General features: G+C 39.8%; 1 protein-coding gene and 1 pseudogene across 1 annotated transcript in view; one reads left to right on the forward strand and one right to left on the reverse strand.

The window, feature by feature from the left end:
• Positions 1-1730: 1730 nt before the first annotated feature.
• LOC121100570 lies at positions 1731-1805 on the reverse strand (annotated as a pseudogene).
• Positions 1806-9771: 7966 nt separating this feature from the next.
• PARP15 (poly(ADP-ribose) polymerase family member 15) overlaps positions 9772-27386 on the forward strand; it is a 36333-nt gene continuing 18718 nt past the window's right edge. Inside the window, exons 1-7 of the mRNA XM_008708250.2 lie at positions 9772-9898; positions 17667-17893; positions 19840-19956; positions 23562-23798; positions 24738-24959; positions 26334-26403; positions 26871-26879. Coding sequence (XP_008706472.1) covers positions 9772-9898; positions 17667-17893; positions 19840-19956; positions 23562-23798; positions 24738-24959; positions 26334-26403; positions 26871-26879 — 1009 coding nt within the window. The remainder of the gene's footprint in view (positions 9899-17666; positions 17894-19839; positions 19957-23561; positions 23799-24737; positions 24960-26333; positions 26404-26870; positions 26880-27386) is intronic.

The raw sequence follows: 27386 nt of genomic DNA on the forward strand, positions 1-27386 counted from the left end.
CAGGGGGTAGGGAACCTCCATAAGGTGGCTACTGGCAGGTGATAGAGCAGTAGGCACAAAATCAGAACTTTTAGCAGCCTGCTCTGGGGAGGGATGTCCCTGCCTTCAAGGCACTCAGGGGGCGAAGCAGGGCAGAATCCTAGTTGGGACAATGTGGTCTCAGGATCCCCGGGGTCACAGAAAGAACAGGGGTGCCTGAGGGCGGCAGAGCTCCCAGGGTATCGGAGCGGGGAAGCCAGCTGCTAAGAGTGAGCCCAGGAGTGGGCTCTCAGCTCAGGGTTGCCATAACCACAAATCATGGCACAGTCCATCAACTGATTTCTGAGGAGGGGCCCAGCAGGTGGCAGAACTGCGACGAGGCCCTTCTTCCCCAGGAGCAGCGGCGCTGGGCAAGCCGCAGGAGCCCACTGCGTTTGTGGACTCAAAGTGGAGTCGTGTGCCTGAGATAGAAATGCTCAGTCCCACGCTGGGTGAGCATGGAGTACAGCCAGAGAGCAGGGAGACAGGAGTGACTGACAGCTTTTCTCTGAGGGCTCACTGAGGAGTGGGGCCCCGAGCTCTCAGCTCCGGGACTGGATATTGGAGGCTGCCATTTTCATGCTCATCCTCTACAGCTACCCGGAAAGGCTTCAGGGAACAAAAGCCACAGAGAGCAAACCTGAGCAGTTGACTTAGCCTGGCCCCTGGCAAGGGTGGTGCAGTTCCACCCAGGGCAAAGACACTTAAGATTCAGTACAACAGGCCCCTCCCCAGAAGGTCAGCAAGAACATCCTTCTAAGACCAAGTTTACCAATCACACAGAACTGCAAAACTCCAGCATTAGGGGAAAATACTATATAATAATATATAATAGTATATTATTACTATAATAATGATTATAAAGATACTAGCTGGGCTTGAAAAAAGCATAGAAGACACTAGAGGATCCCTTTCTGGAGAAATAAGAGAAGTAAAATCTAATCGAGTTGAAATAAAAAAAGGCTATTAATGAGATGCAATAAAAAATGGAGGTTCTAACAGCTAGGATGAATGAGGCAGAAGAAAGAATTAGTGATATAGAAGACCAAATGATGGAGAATAAAGAAGCTGAGGAAAAGAGAGATAAACAACTACTGGATCACAAAGGAAGAATTACAGAGATAAGTGATTCTGTAAAGTGAAACAATATTAGACTAATTGGGATCCCAGAAGAAGAGGAAAGGGGGGGCAGAAGGTATATTGGAGAAATTATAGCAGAGAACTTCCCTAATCTGAGGAAGGGAACAGGCATTCAAGTCCAGGAGGCACAGAGAACCCTCCTCAAAATCAGTAAAAATAGGTCAACAGCTTGACATATAATAATGAAGCTTGCAAATCTCAGAGACAAAGAGAAAATCCTAAAAGCAGCTCGGGACAAGAGATCCGTATTCTACAAGGGTAGAAACATTAGACTGACAGTAGACCTATCCACAGAGACCTGGCAGGCCAGAAAGGACCGGCATGATATAGTCAGGGTGCTAAATGAAAAAAATAATGCAGCCAAGAATACTTTATCCAGCAAGGCTGGCATTCAAAATAGGAGAGATAAAATGCTTCCAGGACAAATAGAAGCTAAAAGAATTTGTGATCACTAAACCAGCCCTGCAAGAAATATTAAAGGGGAACCTTTAAGTGAAGAGATAGCCCAGAAGTAACAGATCAGAAAGGAACAGAGACGATATACAGAAACAGTGACTTTACAGGTAATACAATGGCATTAAATTCATATTTTTCAATAGTTACTCAATGTAACAAACTATAGAAATGATCCCTGAAAGTATAGTCTTCATAGTTACTCATTGTAAATGGGCTAAATGCCCCAATCAAAAGACACAGGGTATCAGATTGGATTAAAAAACAAAAAACAAAAAAACCCAAGACCCATCGATATGCTGTCTGCAAGAGACTCATTTTAGACCCAAAGACACCTCCAAAGTTAAAGTGAGGGGGTGGAAAACCATTTATCATGCTAATGGACATCAAAAGAAAGCTGGGTAGCAATCCTTATATCAGACAAATTAGATTTTAAACCAAAGACTGTATTAAGAGATGAGGAAGGACACTATCTCATAATTAAAGGGTCTATCCAACAAGAAGCTCTAACAATTATAAATAAGTATTTATGCCCCTAACATGGGAGCAGCCAATTATATAAACCAATTAATAACAAAATTAAAGAAACTGGGTGATGGACATTAAGGAGGGCACGTCATGTAATAAACTCTGGGTGTTATGTAAGACTGCTAAATCACTAACTGCTGCCTCTGAAACTAATAGTACACTATATGTTAATTAATTGAATTTAAATTTTAAAAAAGAAAAAACAATGTTTATAGTTTTCTTACATAGAATATTTCTTGTTAAGTTTCTTTCTAAACATTTTATTTATTTATTTATTTATTTATTTATTTATTTAGCTATTGTACATGAGGTTTTTCATTCACTGTATCTTCTAGTTGTGTATATGAGTGCTATTGACTTCCTTTCATTTTAAAAATTAAGGTACAATTTACATACAGCAAATTCATACTTTTTAGTGTATAGTTCTGTGAGTTTTGACAAATGTATACAATCATGGAATAACCACAAGATATAAGACATACAAAGATATAAAGATATAAAAAAGAGTTTCATCACTCCCCACCCCCAAATTCCCACCAGTTCCTTGGTAATCAACCTCTGCACTCAAGGTGAGTCCCTGGCAAATACTGGTCAGATTTTGGTCCCTACAGTTCCAGAATGTGCCATAAGTGGAACCGTGCAGCACATGGTCTTTTGAGCCTTGCTTCTTTCACTTAGCATAATGCAGTTGAGTTTCATCCATGTAGTTGGATTTATTGCTAATTTGCTATTGCTTTCTACTTTTTTTTTTTAAGATTTTATTTATTTATTTGACAGAGATAGAGACAGCCAGCGAGAGAGGGAACACAAGCAGGGGGAGTGGGAGAGGAAGAAGCAGGCTCATAGTGGAGGAGCCTGACATGGGGCTCGATCCCGTAACACCGGGATCATGCCCTGAGCCGGAGGCAGATGCTTAACCGCTGTGCCACCCAGGCGCCCCTATTGCTTTCTACTTTAATTCCACAGTGGAAATCAAGAATTGGACACTTAACTGACTGAGCCACTCAGGTGTCCCTACTTTTGGAGTGCTTAAAGTTAACATTTTTTTTTTTAAAATTTTATTTATTTATTCGACAGAGATAGAGACAGCCAGCGAGAGAGGGAACACAAGCAGGGGGAGTGGGAGAGAAAGAAGCAGGCTCATAGCAGAAGAGCCTGATGTGGGGCTCGATCCCACAACCCCGGGATCATGCCCTGAGCTGAAGGCAGACACTCAACCGCTATGCCACCCAGGCGCCCCTTAAAGTTAACATTTTTAACCTATCAAGGGCTAATATATTGTGGTTAGGTGTTGATTATGAAGTATGAATTTATATCTAATTTTCTTTTCTTCATAACAAAAACTAACATTCTGAACAATATTTATTAAATTATGATTCATCTCTTCACTTTCTTATTCCTCTTAATAGTTTATGTTAAGTTTTTTGACAGATTAAGGTTTATATCTGGAATTTCTATTGTACTTCCTGTCGTATCATCTATTCTTAATTTAGAACTATGTAGCTTTATAATTACTTAAACATGCTTTTTTTTTTAATTGAGTGGAGGATATAGAAAGTTCCCATATATCACCTGCCCCCCCCCGACTCCCCCATTACCAACATCTCATGCAGGTGTGGTACATTTGTTATAATTGGTGACTCTACATTAACACATTATTATCACTTAAAGTTCATAGTTTACATTAGCATTTACTCATGGTGTTGTACATTCTGTGAGTTTTGACAAATGTTTAATAACATATATCCACCATTACAGTATCATACAAAATAGTTTCAGTGCCCTAGAAATCCTCTGTGCTCTGCTGTTCATCCTTCCCGCTCCTCTAATCCCTGGCATCCACTGATCTTTTTACTGTCTCCATAGTTTTGCCTTTTCCAAAATATTATATAGTTGGACTCATATGTTAGCCTTTTCAGGTTATGGTTTGTTTCACTTAGTAATACACATTTAAGTTTCCTCCATGTTTTTTTCATGGCTTGAGAGCTCATTTATTTTTAGCACTGAATAATATTCCATTGTCTGGATGTACCAAGTTTTATTTATCCATTTGCCCATTGTAGAACATCTTAGTTGCCTCCAAGTTTGGCAATTATGAATAAAACTGCTATAATCATCTATTTGTAGGTTTTTGTGTAGACATAAATTTTTAACTCTTTTGGGTAACTGCTAAGCAGCATGACTGCTGGATTGTATGGGAAGAATATCTTTAGTTTTGTAAGAAACTATCAAACTGTCTTGCAAAGTGAATACCATTTTCATTCCCATCAGCTATATATGTTGCTCCACATCCTTTGCCTGCATTTGGTGTTCTCACTATTCCACTAGGTGTGTAGTAGTATCTCATTGTTTTTCTAATTTGCATTTCCCCAATGACATATAATGTTGAGCATCTTTTTATATGCTTATTTGCCATCTGTATATTTTCTTTGGTAAGGTGTCTGTTGAGGTCTTTTGCCCATTTGAAAATCAGGTTGTTTTCTTATTGTCGAATCACAAGAGTTCTTTATATTTTTGGATAACGTTTTTTATTAGTTATGTCTCCTGCAAATATTTTCTTGCAGTCTGTGGAAAATGCATTTTAAAGTGTAGCATGCCAAGTCCCTTATCATTTCATCTGGTATTGTCTTGTTTTTTAAAGCACAGTTTGCTTTCATTTTGTCAAATTTTATAAATTACCACTTAACTGGACTTGAATTAAGAGATTTTTTATTATATCTACAACTTGGAGCGTATTATCATTTGTAATGTATTTATGCAAGGGCAGAGAATATCTATTGAGACTTTATTTTTGCCATTAATATTTAGTAATTCTCTTAAAGTGATCTCTTATATCTTTATCTACATTTTCTCTAAGAATTGATTTATTGATTCTTATTTTTTAATAACAGTTTTATTGAGATATAACTTACATGCCACAAAATTCACTCTTTTAAAGTGTACAATTCACTGTACAATAAGTATATTCACAGTGTTCACCACTATCTATTTTTAGAAATTTTCATCACCCCAAAGAAACTCCAAGTGCATTTGCAGACACTTCCCTTTCCCTCCTTCCCACAGACCCTGGTAACCACTAATATACTTCAGTCTTTGTGACTCTATGTATTTTGGACATTTCATATAAATAGGATCATTTAGTATGTGGCCTTTTGCCACTGACTTCTTTCACTTAGCATGTTTTCAGGGTTCATTAATGTTGATGAATATATCAAAACTTTGTTAGTTTTTATGGCCAAATAATATGCCATTGTATGGATATACCATTTTTCATTTATCCATTCATCAACTGATGGATATTTGGTTATTTCCACCTTCTGACTATTGTGAATAATGCTGTTGTGAACACTTGTTGTCTCAGTCAATTTGGACTGCTAGAAGAACAAATATCATAGACTGGGTGGCTTAAACAACACTGATTTCTCATAGTCTGGAGGCTTGAAGTCTGAGGTCAGGAGTTCTTGGTGAGGACCCTCTCCCTGATTTGCAGATGCCCCCCTCTTGCTATTTTCTCATATGGCAGAAAGAGAGCTTCTGGTCTTTTCATCTTCTTATAAGGACACTAATCCTTTCATGGGGGTTCTGCTTTCATGACCTCATCTAAACCTAATACTTCCCATCTGACCCCATCTCCAAATACCATCAAGCACATTGAGGATTAGGACTTAACACCTGAATTTGGGGGGCACACAAACATCCTGTCCATAGCATTTGTGAACAAGTTTTTGTGTGGACATATGTTCGTATCTCTTCGGTGTGTTCTTATCTGAGTGTAAAACATTTGGATCATACGGTAACTCTAAGTTTTTGAGTAATTGCAAAACCATTTTCCTAAGTGGTTGTACCATTTTCTATTCCTACCAGCAGGCTATGAGGGTTCCAATTTCTCCACATCCTTGTCAACACTTGTTATTGTCCATCTTTTAAAATTTTAGTTATTCTAGTACATGTGAAGTAATATCTCATTGTGGTTTTGATTTGCATTTTCTTAGTGATTAATGATGTTCAACATTTCATTATGTCCTTATTGACCATGTGTATATCATCCTTGGAGAGGTGTCTATTCAAATTCTTTGCCTATTTTTAAATTGGATTATTTGCTTTTTTTATTGTTGAGTTTTAAGAGCTCTTTATATATTCTATTTTTTTTTTATGGAATACCACCTTTAATGTTTTGTTTATAAAATTACTTCTTTAATAACAAACAGTATGTATTTTTAACGTTTGCTGATTTAATTAGATCATATTTCTATCTCTGCTTCTGATTTTATATATGAACAAATTAATTCAATTTTCTTGTGCTCGATATCTTCACAGTGAAGTAAGAACCAAAATGTTCACCAGGGATCACTTATAAAGTATTTGCCAATTTTAAATCAATAGTAAAATAGATTAATCTTTTTATTTCTTTTTTTTTTATTAATAATGATTTTTTATTATATTATGTTAGTCACCATACAGTACATCCCCGGTTTTCGATGTAAGGCTCGATGATTCATTAGTTGTGTATAACACCCAGTGCACCATGCAATATGTGCCCTCCTTACTACCCATCACCGGTCTATCCCATTCCCCCACCCCCCTCCCCTCTGTAGCCCTCAGTTTGTTTCTCATAGTCCATAGTCTCTCATGTTTCATTCTCCCTTCTGATTACCCCCCCTTTCTTTATCCCTTTCTTCCCCTACTGATCATTCTAGTTCTTATGTTCCATAGATGAGAGAAATCATATGATAGTTGTCTTTCTCTGCTTGACTTATTTCACTAAGCATTATCTCCTCCAGTGCCGTCCATGTTGTAGCAAATGTTGAGAACTCATTCTTTCTGATTGCTGAGTAATATTCCATTGTATATATGGACCACAACTTCTTAATCCAGTCATCTGTTGCAGGGCATCTCGGCTCCTTCCACGATTTAGCTATTGTGGACATTGCTGCTATGAACATTGGGGTGCATATGGCCCTTCTCTTCACTACGTCTGTATCTTTGGGGTAAATACCCAGTAGTGCAATGGCTGGATCATAGGGTAGCTCAATTTTTAACTTTTTAAGGGACCTCCACACTGTTTTCCAGAGTGGCTGTACCAACTTGCATTCCCACCAACAATGTAGGAGGGATCCCCTTTCTCCACATCCTCTCCAACAATTGTTGTTTCTTGCCTTGTCTATTTTTGCCATTCTAACTGGCGTAAGGTGGTATCTCAGTGTGGTTTTGATTTGAATTTCCTTGATGGCTAATGATTTTGAACATTTTTTCATGTGTCTGTTAGCCATTTGTATGTCTTCATTGGAAAAGTGTCTGTTCATATCTTCTGCCCATTTTTTGATTTGTTTATTTGTTTCTCGTGTATTGAGTTTGAGAAGTTCTTTGTAGATCTTGGATACCAGTCCTTTATCTGTAGTGTCATTTGCAAATATCTTCTCCCATTCCGTGGGCTGCCTCTTAGTTTTTCTGACTGTTTCCTTGGATGTGCAGAAACTTTTAATCTTGATGAAGTCCCATAAATTCATTTTATCTTTTGTTTCTCTTGCCTTTGGGGATGTGTCATGAAAAAGGTTGCTTTGGCCGATGTCGTAGAGGTTGCTGCCTATGTTCTCCTCTAGAATTTTGATGGATTCCTGTCTCACATCGAGGTCTTTCATCCATTTGGAGTTTATTTTTGTGTATGGTGTGAGATAGTGGTCAAGTTTCATTCTTTTGCATGTAGCTGTCCAATTTTCCCAGCACCATTTATTGAAGAGACTGTCTTTTTCCCACCGGATGTTTTTTCCTGCTTTATCAAATATTAGTTGCCCAAAGAGCTGAGGGTCCATTTCTGGGCTCTCTATTCTGTTCCATTGGTCTATGTGTCTGTTTTTGTGCCAGTACCATGCTGTCTTTGTGATCACAGCTTTGTAGTACAGGAGCTCTTTATATATTCTAGATTACAAGTCCTTTATTAACTATGATTTGCAAATCTTTTCTCCCATTCTATGGGTTGTCTTCACTTTCTTGATGTTGTTGATGATTTTTTTTAATTTTATTTATTTATTTGACAGAGAGAGATGGCCAGCGAGAGAGGGAACACAAGTAGGGGGAGTGGGAGAGGAAGAAGCAGGCTCCCAGTGGAAGAGCCTGACGTGGGGCTCGATCCCAGAACACTGGGATCACGCCCTGAGCCAAAGGCAGATGCTTAACGACTGTGCCACCCAGGCGCCCCAGTTGTTGATGATTTTTAAAATTTTTTACAATATGTGACTGTGGTATTTGTGAAGAATGACTGTTTTTGTTATCTTTTCCATTTTTTAAAAAAGATCTTATTTATTTGCCAGAGAGAGACAAAGTGAGAGAGGGAACAAAAGCGGAGGGGCTGGGAGAGGGAGAGCAGGCTCCCCACTGAGCAGGGAGCCCAATGCGGGGCTCAATCCCAGGACCCTGGGATCATGACTTGAGCTGAAGGCAGACGCTCAACAACTTTTCCATTTTTATATTTATCCTCATTTCTTTTCACCACCTTATTCTGATGACCAGGAAGAATTTTGAAAAATATATCAAATAGAAGTGGTAACAGAGCACATTTTTAGTTTTTGTTTTATTTTCACTACTTTTTTTTTTTAAGATTTTTATTTATTTATTTGACAGAGAGAGACAGTGAGAGAGGGAACACAAGCAAGGGGAGTGTGAGAGGGAGAAGCAGGCTTCCCACCAAGCAGGGAGCCCGATGCGGGGCTTGATCCCAGGACCCTGGGATCATGACCTGAGCTGAAGGCAGACACTTAATGGCTGAGCCACCCAGGCGCCCCTATTTTCACTACTTATATGGAGAGCGACTGTCCTGTTTCTTCACTGTAAATACTATTAACTTCTGAGTTCAGAGTAAGCCTCTTTATCATATTAAAAGTTCCTTTATTTCTCTTTCAAGGGTTAAAAACAATGAAAAATGAAAGTAAGGATTCTGTTCTCCCCATAAATGGCTACCCCATGTCCAGTCTTCTTTGTGAATATGCAGCATTTTTTATTTTGGTTATCTGTAGATTGACCTTTCATTATGCAGTAACAGAATCTTCTTTCTTTTCAGTAATGAGTTGTAGCGCTAGTAATTTATGTCCGTGGTGAGGGTCATCATTTACTGTCATGTTCGTTAATTTTTTCCCCTGTGGTTTGGTGAGTAAATCTGACTTTACAAAGAATAAGTTTTATATTTATACAGTCATTTAGCCAGAATTACTATTTTCTTTCTTTCTTTCTCTCTTTCTTTCTTTCTCTTCCTTCCACCCTCCCTCCCTCTGTCTCTCTCTCCCTCTTTCTTTCTCTCTCTCTTTTCTTTCTTTCTTTCTTTCTTTCTTTCTTTCTTTCTTTCTTTCTTTCTTTCTTTCACAGGCAATGAATGAAATCTGTTTTCTTCCAAAGCATTGAAAACACCAGAAAGTAAGATAAAGGCCAAATCCTTTCAAATCTCAAATCAGCTGTAAAAACTAACATCTTAAGTGTTTCTGTCTCTCTAAAAATTGCTACGTTGGAAGACCTCGTACAAAAGTAATGCTTTTTAGAAAAGCGGACAAAACGGATGAATTGGAAGTGGATGAAACAGATGAATTTTCAAAAGACCATTCATAAGCCTCCCTTTTGGTTGCATTTCACAATATCCAAGCCACCATGATGGAGAATGTGCTCTCCTTGCTTGTGGAGTGGATTAGTGGCCTGTCAGAAGCCAATGGTGACTTTAGGATGGAAGTAATACCCAATATTAAAGTTGCTGTCATGTCTTTTCTCAAAAATACTGGTAAGACAGACAATATCTTTTAACTTTTCATTTTCAAATTGTGGTTGTATCCTACTTTGAGATTCCAGGCATCCCACAGTGGGTTTTGTTTAAAAGTTGTGCTCTAACTCCCGGTAAGATAATTGCAAAGGATTACATATTATTACTTCTGGCACTACCAATAACTAGCATTTATCAAGTGCCTTGCTCTATGCTAAGCACTGTGCTAAGCTTTTACTTACTTCACTCTCAAAACATATAGCACTATGAGATAGGTACATTATTATCCCCATTTTATAGATGAAGAAATCTAGGTTTAGAGAAAATTAAATGACTTGGTCATAGGCACACAGCTAGTAAGTATTTGAATCAGAATTCCAAATTAGACATTCTGACTTCTGAGTGTATTTTCTTAACCACTGTGAATGTACCCTCAAATTTCCCATGAGCTTAATAATTATAGGAGTTTATTTTTATGACAATGACATGTCCAAAGAGAGAGCAAGATATGGTGAAGTAAGGTGGGAGTGGGGTTGGGGAGAGAAATTACATTTAGGAACCAATATTGTATTATAATCATCATCATTATTATCAGCTTACAAAGTGGCTGAAAATACTTGATTTCATTTAGAAAGGAAGCTGTTGATCCATGTTGCCAAAATGGTCTTCAGTGGCGGCCACTGTTAATGATTGCTGTGCACTCACAGTACGCAATGTGGGATAGGTTGAAGTTGACACTGAAATTTGACTTTATATAGAAATTTAGTATCTAAATTGTAATTCTTAGTTATAGCCTCTAAATCAAATTACTCTTTAAAAATCTTTTCTTTTGCTATGAAATGAAATTATAGTACCAATAAACTGATTTTTATTTGTAGATGTCAGGACATCTGTTAATGTTTGTGTCGGATACAATAACTTCAGGAATTTCAGATTTTCCCCAAGACTTCTGGAACTGACAAGAACCATTAGGGTTGAAACTCTGCCATATCATATTGATAATAGTTATATAACAATTTTCTTTGAAAACCCCACAAATGGAGGAGAAGGAGAAACCAATGTGCAGCTTTTGCCAGAGAAGAGTTCATCCCTGGTTGAGTTTTCTCACTACAAAGGTAATCAATTTCTCTTCTTTCTTGATCTTTACAGTTATTATTAACCATTTCATGCACAAATGAAGTCAGATTAGAGGCCACACAAGTGATTAGGAAATCCATCAAAGCCCCCCATTCTTACTGAAATATGCCATGAATTAACTCAAGGCTTTGAACAGGTCTGTGGGAAGACCTAGTGGAAAGACTTGTTTTCTGTGCAGTAACAAAAAAAATAGACAACAAAACTTCTCTTGACCTCAAATTCTCTGTAGTTAACTCCTTCATTTCTTTGTTTCCCTTTGCAGGAAAATTTCTCAATTGAATTTGTCATTACTCATCCCCATTTTCTCCCCTCTTGTTCTTTCTTAAATCCATTCTAGAAGAGGCTTTTACCCTCATCATTCCACCAAAACTGCTCTTGTGAAGATCACCGATGACCTCTATGTTGCTAAACTCACTATCCACTTCCCAGTCCTCATTTTACTTGATCTCTTAGGAGCATTTGACTCAATGGTCAATGGCTCCTTCCAAATGCACTTTCTCCACTTGCTGCTAGGATGCCACGCTTTGTGGGTTTTTTGTTTTTGTTTTTTTGTTTTTGTTTTTGTTTGTTCTACCTCAGTAGCTGTTCATTCTCATTCTTTTTTTTTTTAAGATTTTATTTTATTTATTTGATGGGGAGAGAAAGAGAGAGAGAGAACGCAAGCAGGGGGAGCAGCAGGCAAAGGGAAAGGGAGAAGCAGGCTCCCCGCAAAGCAGGGATCCTGATGCAGGGCTCAATCCCAGGACCCTGGGATCATGACCTGAACAGAAGGCAGACACTTAATCGACTGAGCCACCCAGGTGCCCCTCATTGTCATTCTTTCCTCATTTACCTTCTTTTCTTCAACTCTTAAGGTAGAGCTCAGTTCTTTTCTCCTTTTTGTCTTCACTCAGTTCCTTGGAGATCTAGTGGCTTTAAATGCTGTCTATGTATCCATGACTCCCAATTCTTATCTGCAGTCAACACTTTCTCATGAACTCTAATGTCTACACTCACTGCATATTAGACTTCTTCACCTGGTTGTCTAAAAGTATATGATGGAAATATAACATGTGCAAGACAAAACTCCCCAACCTCCTCACCCTTTGCCACCAACCTGTATTATCCATAGGCTTTCCCATTTCGGTTAATAGCAACTTCATCCTCCTAGTTGCTCAGGCCAATACCTGGGAGTCTCTCATATCCCATACCCAGGCCTTTAGAAAACCCTCTTCACTCTACCTTCGAGATGTATTCAGAATCTGATCACTCCTCAAAGAAGACAGTAAGAATTTAGAAAATTAAATGAACCATTTTAAAGGTAGTAACAATCTCCTAAAGAACTTACACCACAAAATAGTTTATATTTTAGGTAATATAGCCAAATAAATACCATTTTTGATGGCCACACTTCACCTCCACACCCCCTCCCAACTATGATCTTTAGGAACAGTTGATGAAGCCAAAAATTATCCCTGAAGCTGTAGGCGGGGATAGAAGACTTGGGGTTGGGGTGGGGGTTAGGGAATGACTGAGGTCAAGAGAAGAGAAACAGAAATTGGGATCTTCCTCACGTAGCTTCAAAGGAAACCAGTCATTCAGGAAAGCCAGAAATTGAGATGCTCTCTGGAGAGAAAAGGAGCTCAACTTTCAGTCATGGTTTAAGAAGCTAATAGTCTTAGGACCAGACTGAAATAATATCTGATTCTTCATACAGCAAGGAATTGATACCATTGGACATTTTAAATTGGTACTTTGTGAAAAGACAAACATTTGGTATCCCTCACTTAGCAGACGTCTACATTTAAAACTGTATCATTCTTAGGACTCATACCAACCTCCCAAATTTGCAAAGTATGAAGGCCCCATCTCTCTCCACATACTTGTCACCTAGTCCTTAATGCTAGTGTTGACATCTGAAGAGCTTTTTTTTTTTTTTAACAGTTTTTATGGGTATACTCTGATAAGTGGTTAATGTCTATGCATATTCAGTGTCTCTGGAGATAACATGTACAAGTTGGGTTAGTTGAGAGCCTCAGTCTGCTCTCCAGCCATTGTGAGCTAAAGATGCCAGCAGGGGAGGCAGTGATACAGAGTGTAACGCAACAGTTTACAAACTTTTTGTAAACCACAATGCACCCTAAAATATATATATATACCTGCTTTGCCATACCTGCTTTGCCCATACTTGCTTTGCCAACAAAAACATTTGTTACAATTTGGAAAAAGAAGTTTTGCTACAACATGCATTTCTTGCTAAGGAACTCATATACTCTATTTTCTATTTTATTTTGTTTTGGTTTTGTTTGGTTGGGTTTTGAGGGGTTTTGCTTTGTTTTGTTTTTTTTGTTTTTGTTTTTAATTTTTTTAAGACCCTTAAAAATTCATATTGCTGGTATAGTCATTAGTGGTTGGCTTTCAGCAATGACTTTGACACAAAGGGTGAGGGGGGAGGGGTTTTAACCTTATCCCCACTATCTCCTCCAGCCTGCCTCTTCAAGCCATTTTTAATAAGCATGCAATTTGTGTTAGTTTTTTATTGCTGCATACCAAATTTAGTGGCTTTACATAGCACGCATTTATTGTCTTATACTTTCTGAAGGCCAGGAATTTGGGGGCAGCTTAATTGGGCGATCCTGGCTGAAGATCTGTCATGAGGTTGCTATTAATCTGTTCGTTGGGGTTGCAGTCATGTGAAGGCATGATGAGGACTGGAGGGTTTCTTCTAAGCTCATTCACATAACTGCTGCCAGTGGCCTCAGTTCCTTGCCATGAGTGCCTCTCCATATGGCTCTTCATGACATGGCAACTGTCTGCCCCCAGACTGAGTTATCTGAAGGGGTGGGGAGGGCTGCAGTACCTTTTCTAATCTAACCTCTGAAGTGATATAGCATCACTTGTGCCATATTCTGTTGGTCACAGAGACCAACTCTGATACAATATGGAAGGAAACTATACAAAGCATGATTACCAGGTGGTAGGGATCATAGGGTACCATCCTACTGACACAGTCCAAGAAAGTACAGCTACAAGACAAGTTCCATTTATCGTCCCCTACTTCTACCCAGATTGTCACACCTAAGCCTTCTATATAGAAACAGAGCACCACTGGCTTTTAGAATCCCAAAGGTATATATTTATTTATTTTTCATTTTAAAAAAATATTTTATTTATTTATTTGAGAGAGAAAGAGAGAGAGGGAGGGGGAGGGAGAGAGGGAGAGAGAGAATCTCAAGCAGGCTCAGCATTGAGCGTAGAGCCCAATGCGGGGCTTGATCTCATGAACCCAAGATCATGATATGATCTGAAATCGAAAGTCAGAAGCTTCACTGACTGAGCCACCCAGGCAACCCTCAAAGGTTATATATTTAAATCCTTCTGTAATTTATTAGCTGGATAGCAATGGCAACATTACTTCCTTATTCTCGGTTTCCTCATTTCGAAAGTGGAGATAAAAATCTATCTCACAGAGTCACTGTGAAAATTAAATTAAGTGGGATAATATTTGTTCACTGACACATAACAGGTATTCAATCAATAGAGATATTATAATGATCAAAATAAGAAAGAATGGAAAAACACAAGTTACTAATTTGATGAGAAATAAGATATGAATTGTGCTTTAGATGGCTATGTGTCTCAGCTGCTCCAGGGTAAAGTGTTATTATTAAATGGTGCTTGAATGGTTCAGTGTCCCCTCATTTTGATATTGTTATGACTTCTGACATAAAAGTACTGTAATAACCCATTTCTACTGGGTAACACGCATTTGAAAATAGGCTCATGAATTTCATTTAGAAAAAAAATCCTCCTGTGCTGCTTAAAACGCAAAAATAAGTAGCAGATGTAAAAGCAGACCACTAAGTGTTTGTCCATCTTCTGCTTCGCTGCAAACTCACTGTTCCCCAAGTTCGCTCATTCCACCTTAAGACAGTTCTAATCACCAAAAAAAAAAAAAAAAAAAATTAGCGATGTCTGAAGCCCAAATATGTTTTACTGACTACCCTTGCTCTTCCTTTTAGAGTTGTAGAAATAAATCCTTTATATTTCCCTATAAGGTAGTCCTTCAGATGTTGAAGGATAACTATTATGTGTGGCTCCCTGCATTCCATCCTACCTATTACCTGTACTTCTGCAAGTTAAATATATTCAGTTCCTTTTCTATATCCTCATGTGATATGGTTTTGAGTCCTTTTACAGCATCAGTTTCCCTCTTCTGAACACCATAGCTAGTTTCCATAATCTCTTTGGGAAGTTTGGCACTTTGAACAAAATACAGTACCCCAGGCATTGCCTGTTTTTGCCAGTGAAAAGTAGGATAGGGTTATTATTCACCATACCTATTCTTGTTACTATGTTTTTCTTCTTATAGACCCAAATCTCATCAGTACCCATTTTTAAATGAATGGACTTTATTTTTAGAGGAGTTTTAGACTTACAGAACAACTAAACAGAAAGTAAGGAGAATTCCTCCTACCCCCAAACAGTTTTCCCTAATACTAACATCTTGCATTAGTGACACCTTTGTTACAATTGATAAAAAGGTATCGCTACATTATTATTAATGAAAGTCCATCGTATTAGAGTTCACTCTTTGTGTTGGATGATTCTCCGGGTTTTGACAAATACACAATGTCATGTGTCCTCAATAACAGTTTCATACGGGATAATTTCAGGGCCCTGAAAACCCTGTGCTCCACCTACTCATCCCGCCCTTCCTCCTCTAAACTGCAGGCAGCCACTGATATTTTTACTGTCTCCGGAGTTTTGCCTTTTCTAAGACGTCATGGAGTTGGAATTGTATAATATGTAGCCTTTCAGATGCGCTTCTTTGCTTAGCAATAGGCATTATATTACTTCCATGTCTTGTGGTAGCTTGAGAGCTCATTTCTTTTTCTCTGAATAATATTCTATTTTATGGAGGCATCATGTCCGTTATTTATCCATTCATTTATTGAAGGGCATCTTGGTTGCTTCCAAGTTTGGGCAATTATGAACAAAGCTATACTGCTGCTATAAACACTCATGTGCAGGTTTGCGTGGACATGTGGATATAAGTTTTCAGCTCATTTAGGTAAATATCACAAATGCTGGATCATATGGTAAGAGTATGTTTAGTTTTGTAAGAAACTGCCAGACTGTCTTCCAAAGTGGCTGTACCATGTTGCATTCCCACTAGCAATGAAAGAGAGTTCTTGTTGCTCCATGTTCTTCCTAACGTTTGGTGACTGTTTTTTTTTTTTCTTCTTAAATACAAGTACATCACTGTTGATTGTTATACAGAGTTTATGATCAATCAAAATCCCTTAGATATTTTTGTATGACTTAGCTGCTAAGGCACATTCTCTTCCTCCCAAACTTGTGCAGTTACTTTGGACCTCCCTTAGTGCTTTTCCTTTCCTTTGGTGCTTCTCCAGATGTCTCTTTAACTTATTAGGTTCACTCATAGTCCAGTGGCTATATATATATATTGCTGTGAAGGACTCACACTTGCAACCTTCTCCAGAGGGATTGCCTTGGAGACTAAAGGTCTGGAGGCTGGAGGTGCCTGGGAGTTTACGCTCATCACCCAACCAGGATGACCCATAGATAAATACCTGACTGGTATGGAGGTATAAAAACCCAGCTCTTTGTCTCAAGATTGGGACAACACCATGATGCAATTTATGTACTCCAGCAGGATCAGGCAGAAACCAAGTTTTACTTAAACCACACTCTCTGTCTTTATCTCTCACTTCTACATGTTTTTCCTGAGGGTACAGCTTTAATAATGCAGTTGCACATGAATCCTCATCTCAGGCTCTGCTTCTAGGGAATCAGACCTAATTTTATTACTTTTTTTTTTTATTACAGCACACAATTGTTTTTGATGTTTTTGACTATTATAACTATTCATTAAAGAATAGTATTGTATTTACTTCTTTTTTAAAAAGATTTATTTATTTATTTTGAGAGAGAGAGAGCAACCATGCAGGGGGAGGGGCAGAGGGAAAGAATCTCAAGCAGACTCCTTGCTGAACGCAGAGCCAATCGCAGGGCTCAATCTCACGACCCTGAGATCATGACCTGAGCCAAAGTTAAGAGTTGGATGTTCAACCAGCTGAGCCACCCAGGCGCCCCAATATTTTATTTACTTCTAACAGTTCCTTTTTTTTTTTTAAAGATTTTATTTATTTATTTGGGGGGTGGGGAGAAGAAGCAGACTCCCTGCTGAGCAGGGAGCCAATAGAAGCCTTGATCTCAGGCCCCTGGGATCATAACCTGAGCCAAAGGCAGACACTTAACTGACTGAGCCATACAGGTGCCCCCTAACCGTGCATTTTTAATTACTCATGCATTATTGTGTGTATTTTTTAAATCTTTAAGAGCCAGGTTTTGGTTTTTTTTTTCAGAAAAAAAAATCACCTGTCCAATATTATAATGAAAGTCAATGGGAAAATCAGATTAATTGTACAAACCTTCACTGCAAAGTAAACATTAATGGAACAGATCTATTCCTTTAGGTGAGGATTAGCTCCATTTCATTCATGAATATCACATCTTTCATTGAGCTGCCTGACAGTGATACTATTTTAGGTAGACATACTATATTTCAAAGTCTCATTAGTATCAGGATTTCTTTTTATGCCAAAGATTTTGTCTGAATACCTACCTTTTGCTTTTTATTTTTTAGTGGTGGACACCTACTTGGCCAAAGAGCATGTCTTCAGTGAAAGGCCCATCTCTGTGTTTCCCTATTATGTGACTTTGGGCATAGCCTTGTATGGAAAGGAGAAGCCCCTGAGAAAGTTGCCAGCACCGTATCTGGTGACTCTGGATCCTCTCATATGGAAAATCTTGCAGAAGAAGCATCACCTGATTGAAAGGAAAAATTATAAATGGGGAAGGTGTCACTGTGAGGTAACATGGCCCCAAGTCAGCTGTAAGGGGCTAGAGGTAACATTAGGATCGTGGCCACCGAACTCAAGGAAGAACAAAGATCAATGTCATCAAAACCTGGAATGAGGACATTTCTAAAAATTTCTGCCATATTATTTCTAAATATCAAGTCACCAAATTGAATGTGAAGCCAATGGTATGAGAAGACATAAAAAAAACAGCATAGAGGATGATAGGATTTCAATTGAGTCTGATATATTCAAGGAGGTGGTCATAATAACAGGTTGTCTGAAGGATATGAAAAGAATTTACAGCAGTTAAAGACACCAACCATAACATTGAAAAAGAAAACACCAAAATTTGACAGAGAATGTGGCTGGTTCTTCTAGAAGGTTTTCTAGTCTTCATATCAGTGCTTTGAAAGAGTCTATACCCAAGCAATTCTCAAGATGGGAGGTCATTAATAATGCTTGCACCAAACATACCAGAGTACATGCAGGAGAGTATAAAGAATGTAGTGAGCAAGCAAAAAGGACTGCTCAAGAAGCCCATTCCCAGTCCTTCTGGGGTTTTCTATTTGTTATATAAAGTAGAGTATGGAAAATTCTCTAACATTGTTTTAAGCAAAGAAAATTCATAACCTTTTTGAGTTAGATCAGTCATGAAAAATACATTTCATTTCGTGGGTTACTTCTGACCAAACCATAGTTGTTGCCTGGAGCTCTGTGTTGAGCAGGACTCTGAAACTCTATCTATCTGGACTGGTTGAAAAAGAGTGTTGATACCAATTAATGTCTGTCACAGGAGTGGATGACGAGGTATATGGGGATGGGGAGGTGATTTGTGCCACATTTTTACCATTGGTAAGTGGTAGATCAGCTCCTTTTCGTAGATTCTCTGAAGAGCAGATTAAAGGATTGTACCTTCATCAGCTACTAGTTTGATTTTGAATAAGTGGTTTCATCTCTTTGTACACTGGGTTTTTTTTTTTTTCTCTGTTCTGTTTTGTTTTTTCAGGGGAATGAAGTTTCTGTACCAGATGATCTGTGATGATCCTTTAAATTCTAGAACTCTTTGGCTGTTTAGTAGTCAAACTACAAATGCATTATGTGGCGAACTGAGGGGTGTGTCTTAGTTTGGGTTCCCCCAGAAGAGAACCTGAGACAGGAGTCAAGTGCAAATGATCTAAATAAGGGAAGTGAAAGATACTGATAGGGTGTGTTACCAAATCAGTTACCGCTTAATCCCTCTGGGGAAACTCAGAGTGAGTCTTAACTTGGAGGCAGGGTTGCTAGGTGGTTTTAAACGAACTCCTGTCAATCATTGGATGAGGGCTTGAGGGGGTGGGCGGCTGCTTAATTTACCTGCAATTCCTCTCGGCTATACCTGCAAACAAAGCAGGCTTTGGCACTACAGAAAGTCCTCAGACAAGAAATACAGTTGGAGGGGCACCTGGGTGGCTCAGTTGGTTGAGTGTCAGCTTAGGTCATGATCTCAGGGTGATGGGATCCAGCCCCAAGTCAGGCTTAGTGCTAAACCTGGAGTCTGCTTAAGATCTTAAGATTCTCTCTCTTCTTCTCCTTCTGCCTCTCCTTTCTCTCTCTCTATCTCATTCTAAAAAAAAAAAAAAAAAAAAGGAAAAGAAAAAGAAAAAGAAAAAAAAAAAGGAAATATAACTGAAATATGACCAGACAGTCCTTAAATAGTAAGAGCCGGAGGTATGAACATGGTCTGCTAAGCTAGAATTCTTGGGGGAATAAGTAAAAGAGCTCACTGGCAGTTGGAGTGTTAAATACAGTTGATAACCAAAAAATTGATAATAAATTATTTGCTTTTGAATCTTAGGGTTGGCTTATGAGTTGAGATAGAGAGGTGTGGAATCTAATAGTTATTTTCTGTTTGGACTCCTAAGAGGAAAGTCTCCAAATAGCATTGCCTAGTCATTACTTTTACTATTTTCTCCACAGTCAAAAGACCAAGTCAGTTGGAAACATTGTCTTTCAAACGGAAACATGATAGCCTCAACCCAAACCAAAGAAGGTCTAAATCTCATGTTGATAAGTGGAGATGTTACTGATCTCCAGGTAAGTGGTGCTATTTAGCCAATCCGACAAGAGACAATGGGGTCTAATTCGCTGGTTCTGTGATTTAAGGTCAAAGATTAAGATCATACAAATTTGAGGAGCTAAACACACCCGAGGCTCAAGCAGGGCTATCCTTAGCCGTCCCCGTATTTCACATGTTCTTATGTGAAGAGATCAAGTTGACCACAAACACAGGTGTGCACATCTACCTCTTCTATTTCTCTGTAACTTATCTTGACCTACTTTCAACCCAGTTCTGTTCCAATTAGCGTTTATGGGGAGGAGATATGCACATTACTTTATAATATCACCCTTCACAAAAATACCCTGTCACTCCTGTCTGAGCACTCTCTGAGACACAGACAGAATGGGAAAGGAGAAAGATTACCAAACAGGTCCAAAAAGCTCAGCTCGGCTTTTGCCTGCCTCTACTTTATTGCTTTTCCCCCTTGGAATCACCAGTTAGCAGGAGATGCAGGCCCTATATTCTATCTATAGTCGACATCCATGATACTCAGTCCTGGCTGCATGTCAGAACCATCTGGGAAACTTTTAAAAATAGAGCTGCCCAGGCCCCACACCTAGAAATTCTGATTCTAGGGGTGCCTGGGTGGCGCAGTCGTTAAGCATCTGCCTTCGGCTCAGGGCGTGATCCCGGCGTTCTGGGATCGAGCCCCACATCAGGCTCCTCTGCTAGAAGCCTGCTTCTTCCTCTCCCACTCCCCCTACTTGTGTTCCCTCTCTCGCTGGCTGTCTCTGTCAAATAAATAAATAAAACCTAAAAAAAAAAAAAAAAGAAATTCTGATTTTAATTGGTCAGGTATGTGGTCTAGGGGGGCCCATTTTTGAAAGAATTCCAGGTGATTCTCATAAGCAGCTAGGGCTGAAAATTACTGATTTGGATTCTTCTTCAGAATTCTGTAGTTTCCACCATTTTGACACTTGATATTTATCTTCAGATGGCATACACTCAAGATTAATGGAAAGAGAATTCTTCTGAGAGATTTGGAGACTCATGGCTTATGAGCCACTGGAAATATTCTTTGCTTTTGTGCAGCTAATGAGATGGCAGCGGGGAGGCAGCCAGCCACTTTCTTCTTGTTCTCTAGAGTAGCTAGAGTCCTTACACGCCTTTGTCACATGGTTTCGGGACCTTGTTCTCAGATCTTCAAGTTGAGAAGTTGAATCTTATAATTTTACCCAGACTTAAACTGGCACTAATCAAACTCAAAAGACTTATTTATAAAACTGGAATCGTAATTATTTAATTTGCAACGAGGAAGCTAATTGCTGGGGTTATGGGTAATAGAGAGCTCTGGAGCTGCCTACTATGAGATTGCTTGGTGAGCATACTCAGACTAGAAAAGAACTGGGTAACATAGAATTACAGTAAGTTTCTTTGTCAGTCGAGGAGTAGACATAGTGTAGTGGTTATGCAGACCAACTCCAAAGCTAGTTCTGGCAGGGTTCAAATCCCACTCTATCACTGACCAGCCATTCATCTTGGTCAACATCCCCCTGTGACTCAGTGTCTTTATCTGTAACTATGGATGATGACAATATTAGGGTTGTTGTGAGGTTTAAATAAAATAATCCACATAGAGCACTTAGCACCTCCCTGGCACAGTGAAAACTCAAAAAATGATGGCTATCCTTGTTATCCACTTATGACAGACTACTTTTATTTATTTATTTTTAAAGATTTTATTTATTTATTTATTTGAGAAAGAGAAAGAATGAGTGGGGTGGGGGGGAGCAGAGGGAGCGGGAGTAGGGAGCCCGATGTGGGACTTGATCCCAGGACCTGGGCTCATGACCTGAACCAAAGGCAGCCGCTTAACCAGCTGAGCCACCCAGCTGCCCGACGACAGACCACTTTAAATTTCACCTCACCCAGTTAGTGGTACAATCTAGTTGAGATAGATATTCCACACCCTCATCTTATAAACGAGGAAACAGGTCTTTTCACTACATAGTCTGTGAAGTGGATTATTAAACTCTTGTCAACCCTGTCAGGGTACCTGTTCTCACCATTGGATAGCACCATATAAACTTTGAAGTCCTCTAACTCTTTCTTCCCGGAGTTCTTTCCCTATCCAACTAGTTTCCCAGCCTCCTTGCACCCTCTCTTGTATATGCCCTTTCCTCTTCATTCCCACCGTCAGCTCTTCCTTCAGCACCCCAGTCACCTCTCTCACCCTCCAGTGTGTCCTCTCCATAGCTGTTTGATGCGTTTATCAGGTGCACCCTGCTGCCTGTAGCAGAAAGTCCAAAAATGTGTGCGCTCTCAGAGTCCTCCATGGTCTGGCCGCAAATCTCTTTCCAGCCCTGCCGCTCACCATTAGCCCTCTCCCTTCTCTATATTGGACTACTTTCCGACCTTTCTCAATTCTGTGTGTTTTCTCAAATATTCACCCACCCGGAATGCTTACTGCCTTCTTTCTCCCTGTCCCAGCTTCTTCCCTTATCCTCTTCATAAAGACTTTACTAACCAGTCCAGTCTAAAGGATTCCTGCCTTTTTTGAAATTCTATAGCAATTACTAATTGTATTTTTAACACAGAGTTTCTTTTGATTATCTTGAACTGATTTAAACATTAAGAATATTTTACTGTTTTACATGTTCATATGTTACTTCCCCCAACTGTGTAGGAATCAATAAGCAGGGAGTGAGGTGAAGATGGGCCGGATCTTGTTTTTTTGGCAGGCTCACTGACCTTTGTCCCTGCAGGGAGCTTCTCAGGTCCTGAGATTAGTTTATGTTAACTAACCTCATATAAGATTGAGGTAGACCCATGAGAGTGAGAAATGAAACTATTGTGTGGCCCAAAGACATAGACACCTTTTAATTTACGGTGAGGAAGTGCTCCCCAAGGAACCAGAATACTCAAAATCCACACGATCAAAACATTCTCCCCTCCGAGTCTGAATCTGAATTCAGAATAAATGGAATTGGATGAATTGAATATTTAATATCTATTGGCATCGGGTCATGACCTCATCTCACCAAAGGGATGGCCTCAGCAGGCATTGGAGAACTCTTGATACCCCTAGACAGGCTTGAGGGGACATTGCCTACCTTCACCTCAATGACCTTCCTTTGTCTAGCTCTTCAGGGCTAACCAGACCCCACCCCCTCTTCAGACGGACCCATTCTTTCTTTAGGTATGTTAATAAAGTCAGAACAATTACTTTTCAGTGCCTGCCAGTCTAAATGCAGCTCTTTCTCTCTTCCAAGATCTAAGTTCTGTGTTTTTGTCTCCTGTGTTTTTGTCTCCCTCTGTCTCACTGTCTTCTTCTTTCTGCTTCTACCTTTCATTCTGACTCTCCTTCTTTGTGGTCTCTGGTTTGCTCATTTTCATAGCCCTACTCTGACTCATCACATGTTGACTTGACAGTAGTGGGTGATGTATTTCCCTAATTTCTAAGTTTTGGAGCTCAGCTCATTATGGTAGCAACAGATTGTAAGCCTCTTGAGGGTAGAGCTGACAGGTCAATATGATAGACAAAACATATCTTATGCATTACTCCACAGTACTTGGCAAGTCATAGGTGCTTATTAATTATCGATTCAATCTCTAACAAATTGTTGCTGTTTCCCTTAAGGTCGATGTCATTGTCAGCACTGTTTCCATGAATCTTCAACTTGGAAAAGGACAACTATCTCAGGCTCTTCTGCAGAAAGCTGGTCCACAGCTCCAGGAAGAGTTACATGCCATGAAGCAGGGAACAGTGGCAGAAGTAGGTACCGTATTCATGACAAGTGGCTGCAATCTGAACTGCCAAGCTGTCTTCCATGCCGTGGCACCAGCCTGGGATAATGGAGCCGGGTCTTCTCAGCAGGTAGAGAAAATCCTTAGCTCTCTACTTCTTCGGTAGCTTTGGTAATCTTCCGGCACGGTGGAGATCTGTGGTTCTCAAGCAGAGTGAATTTATTCCCCAGGGGACATTTGGCTTATTACAACGGTTACTGATAACTAGGAAGTGGAGGCCAGGGATGTTGCTAAGCATCCTATGAAGCGTACATCAGCTTCCACAACACAAATTTTTTGGCCAAGGTTGAGAACTTTGTCTATTTATTGAACTCTTTATTACATTCCATAAACAGTCCATCATAGCTACCAGTTATTTCCGAATAATTGACCCTTGAAAGTAGGAGCAACCCTTGGGGTTCTCCAGGAACGATATCTGAAGATTAGTGTAATAATCCTTCAGTATAACAGAGATACAGCCAGAGCTGTGGTGAAGAATGAAGGGTCATTGCTCTTCTTTTGATGACTTCTCACCTCTACTCCTAACTTTCTTTTTTTCAGAATATGAAAGTAATACATGTATATTGCAGAAAATACAGAAAATACAAAGACTAAAATAAAAATTATAATCCAGTCACCTGGAGATAAATGTGGTTAACATTTTATTGTGTTCCCTTCAAGTCAATCTTATGCATACTTATTTCTTAGTTGAGATTCCCTTCCAAACATTTTTTAATCCTGCCTTTATTTTATTTTTTTTACTTAACATAAGCATTTCCCCAGGTCGTTAGAAATTCTGTATAAACGTTGCTTTTACTGGCAACAAGACACCATTGTTTATGTAGCCATTCCCATACTATTGGAATCTCTGGAACATCCTCTCCCCTCTTGTTTTCCCTTTCTGACTCCCCGACCCAGACAAAGCCAAGAATAGCTGAGGAAACCTAGTCACAGTTGCTGGAGCCAGAGCTCTTTCTGCTTCCCACCAGCTTAAGCCCTAACTTAGCTGAATGTGTTTTGTACATTTCAGGTCATGGCGAATATAATCAAGAAATGTTTGACAACTGTAGAAGAGTTATCTTTTTCATCAATCACATTTCCCATGATTGGAACAGGAAAGTTGAGGTTTCCCAAAGCTGTTTTTGCTGAACTAATCCTTTCGGAAGTACTCAAATTTAGTAGCAGTGTCTGGCAGAAAACCTTACAAAAAGTTTACTTACTGGTACATCCAGGTGATAATGAAATCCAGCAGGTATGGTTACATATCTCTTCTAATCATTCTGACAAGTGAACCGAAGTGCACCCAGATGTCTTTGTGGATCTGTAAATAATAATGTTTTCACTTCCCTGTCCATAAGTGTTGGTTGTTGAAGGGGGTTGTCCTATGACTTAATGAGATAATGCTGATAACTCATACAGTCCTTCCTAGACAGTTTAGCAAGAGACAAGATAATTTGTACTTAATAAATTCTTAGGAAGAAGCAGAAAGTTATTGGCATAAAAATGGCTCAGACTGACTGAATGAAGGCTAAGCCATGGCTCTGTTCATAGGGAAAAGATCAGATAAGAGAAACGTCAAGAATGTAGGGGTTTTTTGGATAGAATACAGCCAGTCTCAAGCTATGAGGGTCTAAAGCTAGAAATAGCAGTACAGTATTCACTAGAAGAGAGGCAGTCAAAGCACATGTACGAAGTGCTGAGCCACCTACGCCGCCCTGGTAAAGTGGCAGTCCTTGAGCTGGTTGGCCCAGTCTCAGTACCAAAATCTGGTTCTCATTCTTGAGAAGTTATATTAATTTTTATATAAATTGTGCATAGTTATAACAAAAATGCAAACAATATAAAAGTACAAAGAAGAAAGTTACAGCTAGGTTTGAATTTCGATTTTGCCATTTAAAGGTTAAGGGAGGCCACCTCTCTGAATTTCAGTTTCATCGTATGTCAAGTGAATGTGGCAATAACACCTCTTGAAAGTCGATGTGAGAATTAAGAGAAGATGTGTTTGAAGTGTTTCGCGTGGTGTCTAGCACTAGCATGCCTGAAACCTGGTTGCAGAAGTAGTTATTATTACCTTTTTGGTACCTGACTTTAAGAGCTATTGCTACAAATTACTAACATTAGCACTTTTTTTTTCTTTTGAAGATTTTATTTATTTATTTGACAGAGAGAGACAGCCAGCGAGAGAGGGAACACAAGCAAGGGGAGTGGGAGAGGAAGAGGCAGGCTCCCAGCGGAAGAGCCCGATGTGGGGCTCAATCCCAGAACACTGGGATCACGCCCTGAGCCGAAGGCAGACGCTTAACGACTGCGCCACCCAGGCGCCCCTAACATTAGCACTTTAAAAAGATAGCAAATATGATGTTCTTTTCGAAGTTCTTAGTTATTCTCAAGCATCTGGGGTAGAATGGTGGTTTTTCCACAAAATAAAGTCAATCAGCACTGGTATTTATTGAGAAAATTCCTAGGTTAAACTGCAATCCCAGAATTAAAAGGTCTCTGGGTAAGAGGAAATCTAGGGAGAACCCTTGTTCCTAATTGATGTCTGGTGATCATTACTCCAAAGAATTGGATTAATATATTTACAGAACGTTGTTGTAGTCAGTACCCTTTTTCTTTCTATTTCCAGGCAATTGTAGCTGAATTCACTAAACAGTTGTGTGGAAATCCCAACCAGGACAGGATTCTCATGGCTGGAGGTAACCAAGTTCTGGGAAAGTTGTTCTGCTGAGAAAATATTTCCCTCTGCTTAGTGGCTCTTCAGTGGTAGCTGAAGTCCAGTAGAAGGAGACACAGCGAATTCACACGAGGCACAAATCAGTGATGAGGGGGGTGTTTGAGCATGTTCCATTGTCCGAGCACACAAAGAAAAAATTATATGGGTGTTGTGCAGCCGCACCCCAGCGGACTCTAAGCCTAGGGTAGGTCATGGTCCGGTGAGGCCAAAGACAAGACCCAGAGACACTGATTGAGATACAGGTTTATTAGGGGAACTTAGGTACAGAGAGTCCGGGAGTGGCCGATTGGATAAACCTCTGCTGCCAGGATCTGCATGCAGCAAGTTTTGATATCATAGCAACTATCATCAGCCCCTCCCATCCTTGCATGGCCAGCGTTTCCGAGGAGATCAAGGCCTGCCGCTTGGACAGTCTTCATCATAAGAGAGACATACAGGGTTGGTCACCCCCCCACACCCAGCCCCGACATCAAACACTGAACAACACACCCTTCTGCACGTTCTGCTTGATGGGAACATAGAGGGAGGACAGGATCTCTACATTCTCAAGATAGTGATTAACAGGGGCATTCAGGGTGTGCTTGCACAGCTAGCTAGCCAGCGTGTACCATACCAGATGTGAACCAAATCTGATAACGAGGCCAGAGTTTCTAAGATAATGATAATGAAAGAGACCTGAGGATGGAGGAGTGAGGCGGTGGCCAGGGGTGGGACTGGCGACCGCCCTGCACCTTCCTTAATCATCCCCATGCATGCCTCACCTGCAGTAATAAGTGGAAGGCCTACCCGGGGCTGCTGTGGGCCGAGTACATGGAGGGGGCTCCCTGGACAGGCTGCGTCTGAGGCGCTGCTGTTGGCTCACAGGGATGTGATCAAGAAGCTGAGCCTCTGGAGACGTGACCATGCTGGAGCCTGTCCACCATGTTGACCACGGGCAGTCAGCAT

The sequence above is a fragment of the Ursus maritimus genome, unplaced genomic scaffold, assembly GCF_017311325.1.
Source record: "Ursus maritimus isolate PB19 unplaced genomic scaffold, ASM1731132v1 scaffold_4, whole genome shotgun sequence".
Taxonomy (NCBI): Eukaryota; Metazoa; Chordata; class Mammalia; order Carnivora; family Ursidae; genus Ursus; species Ursus maritimus.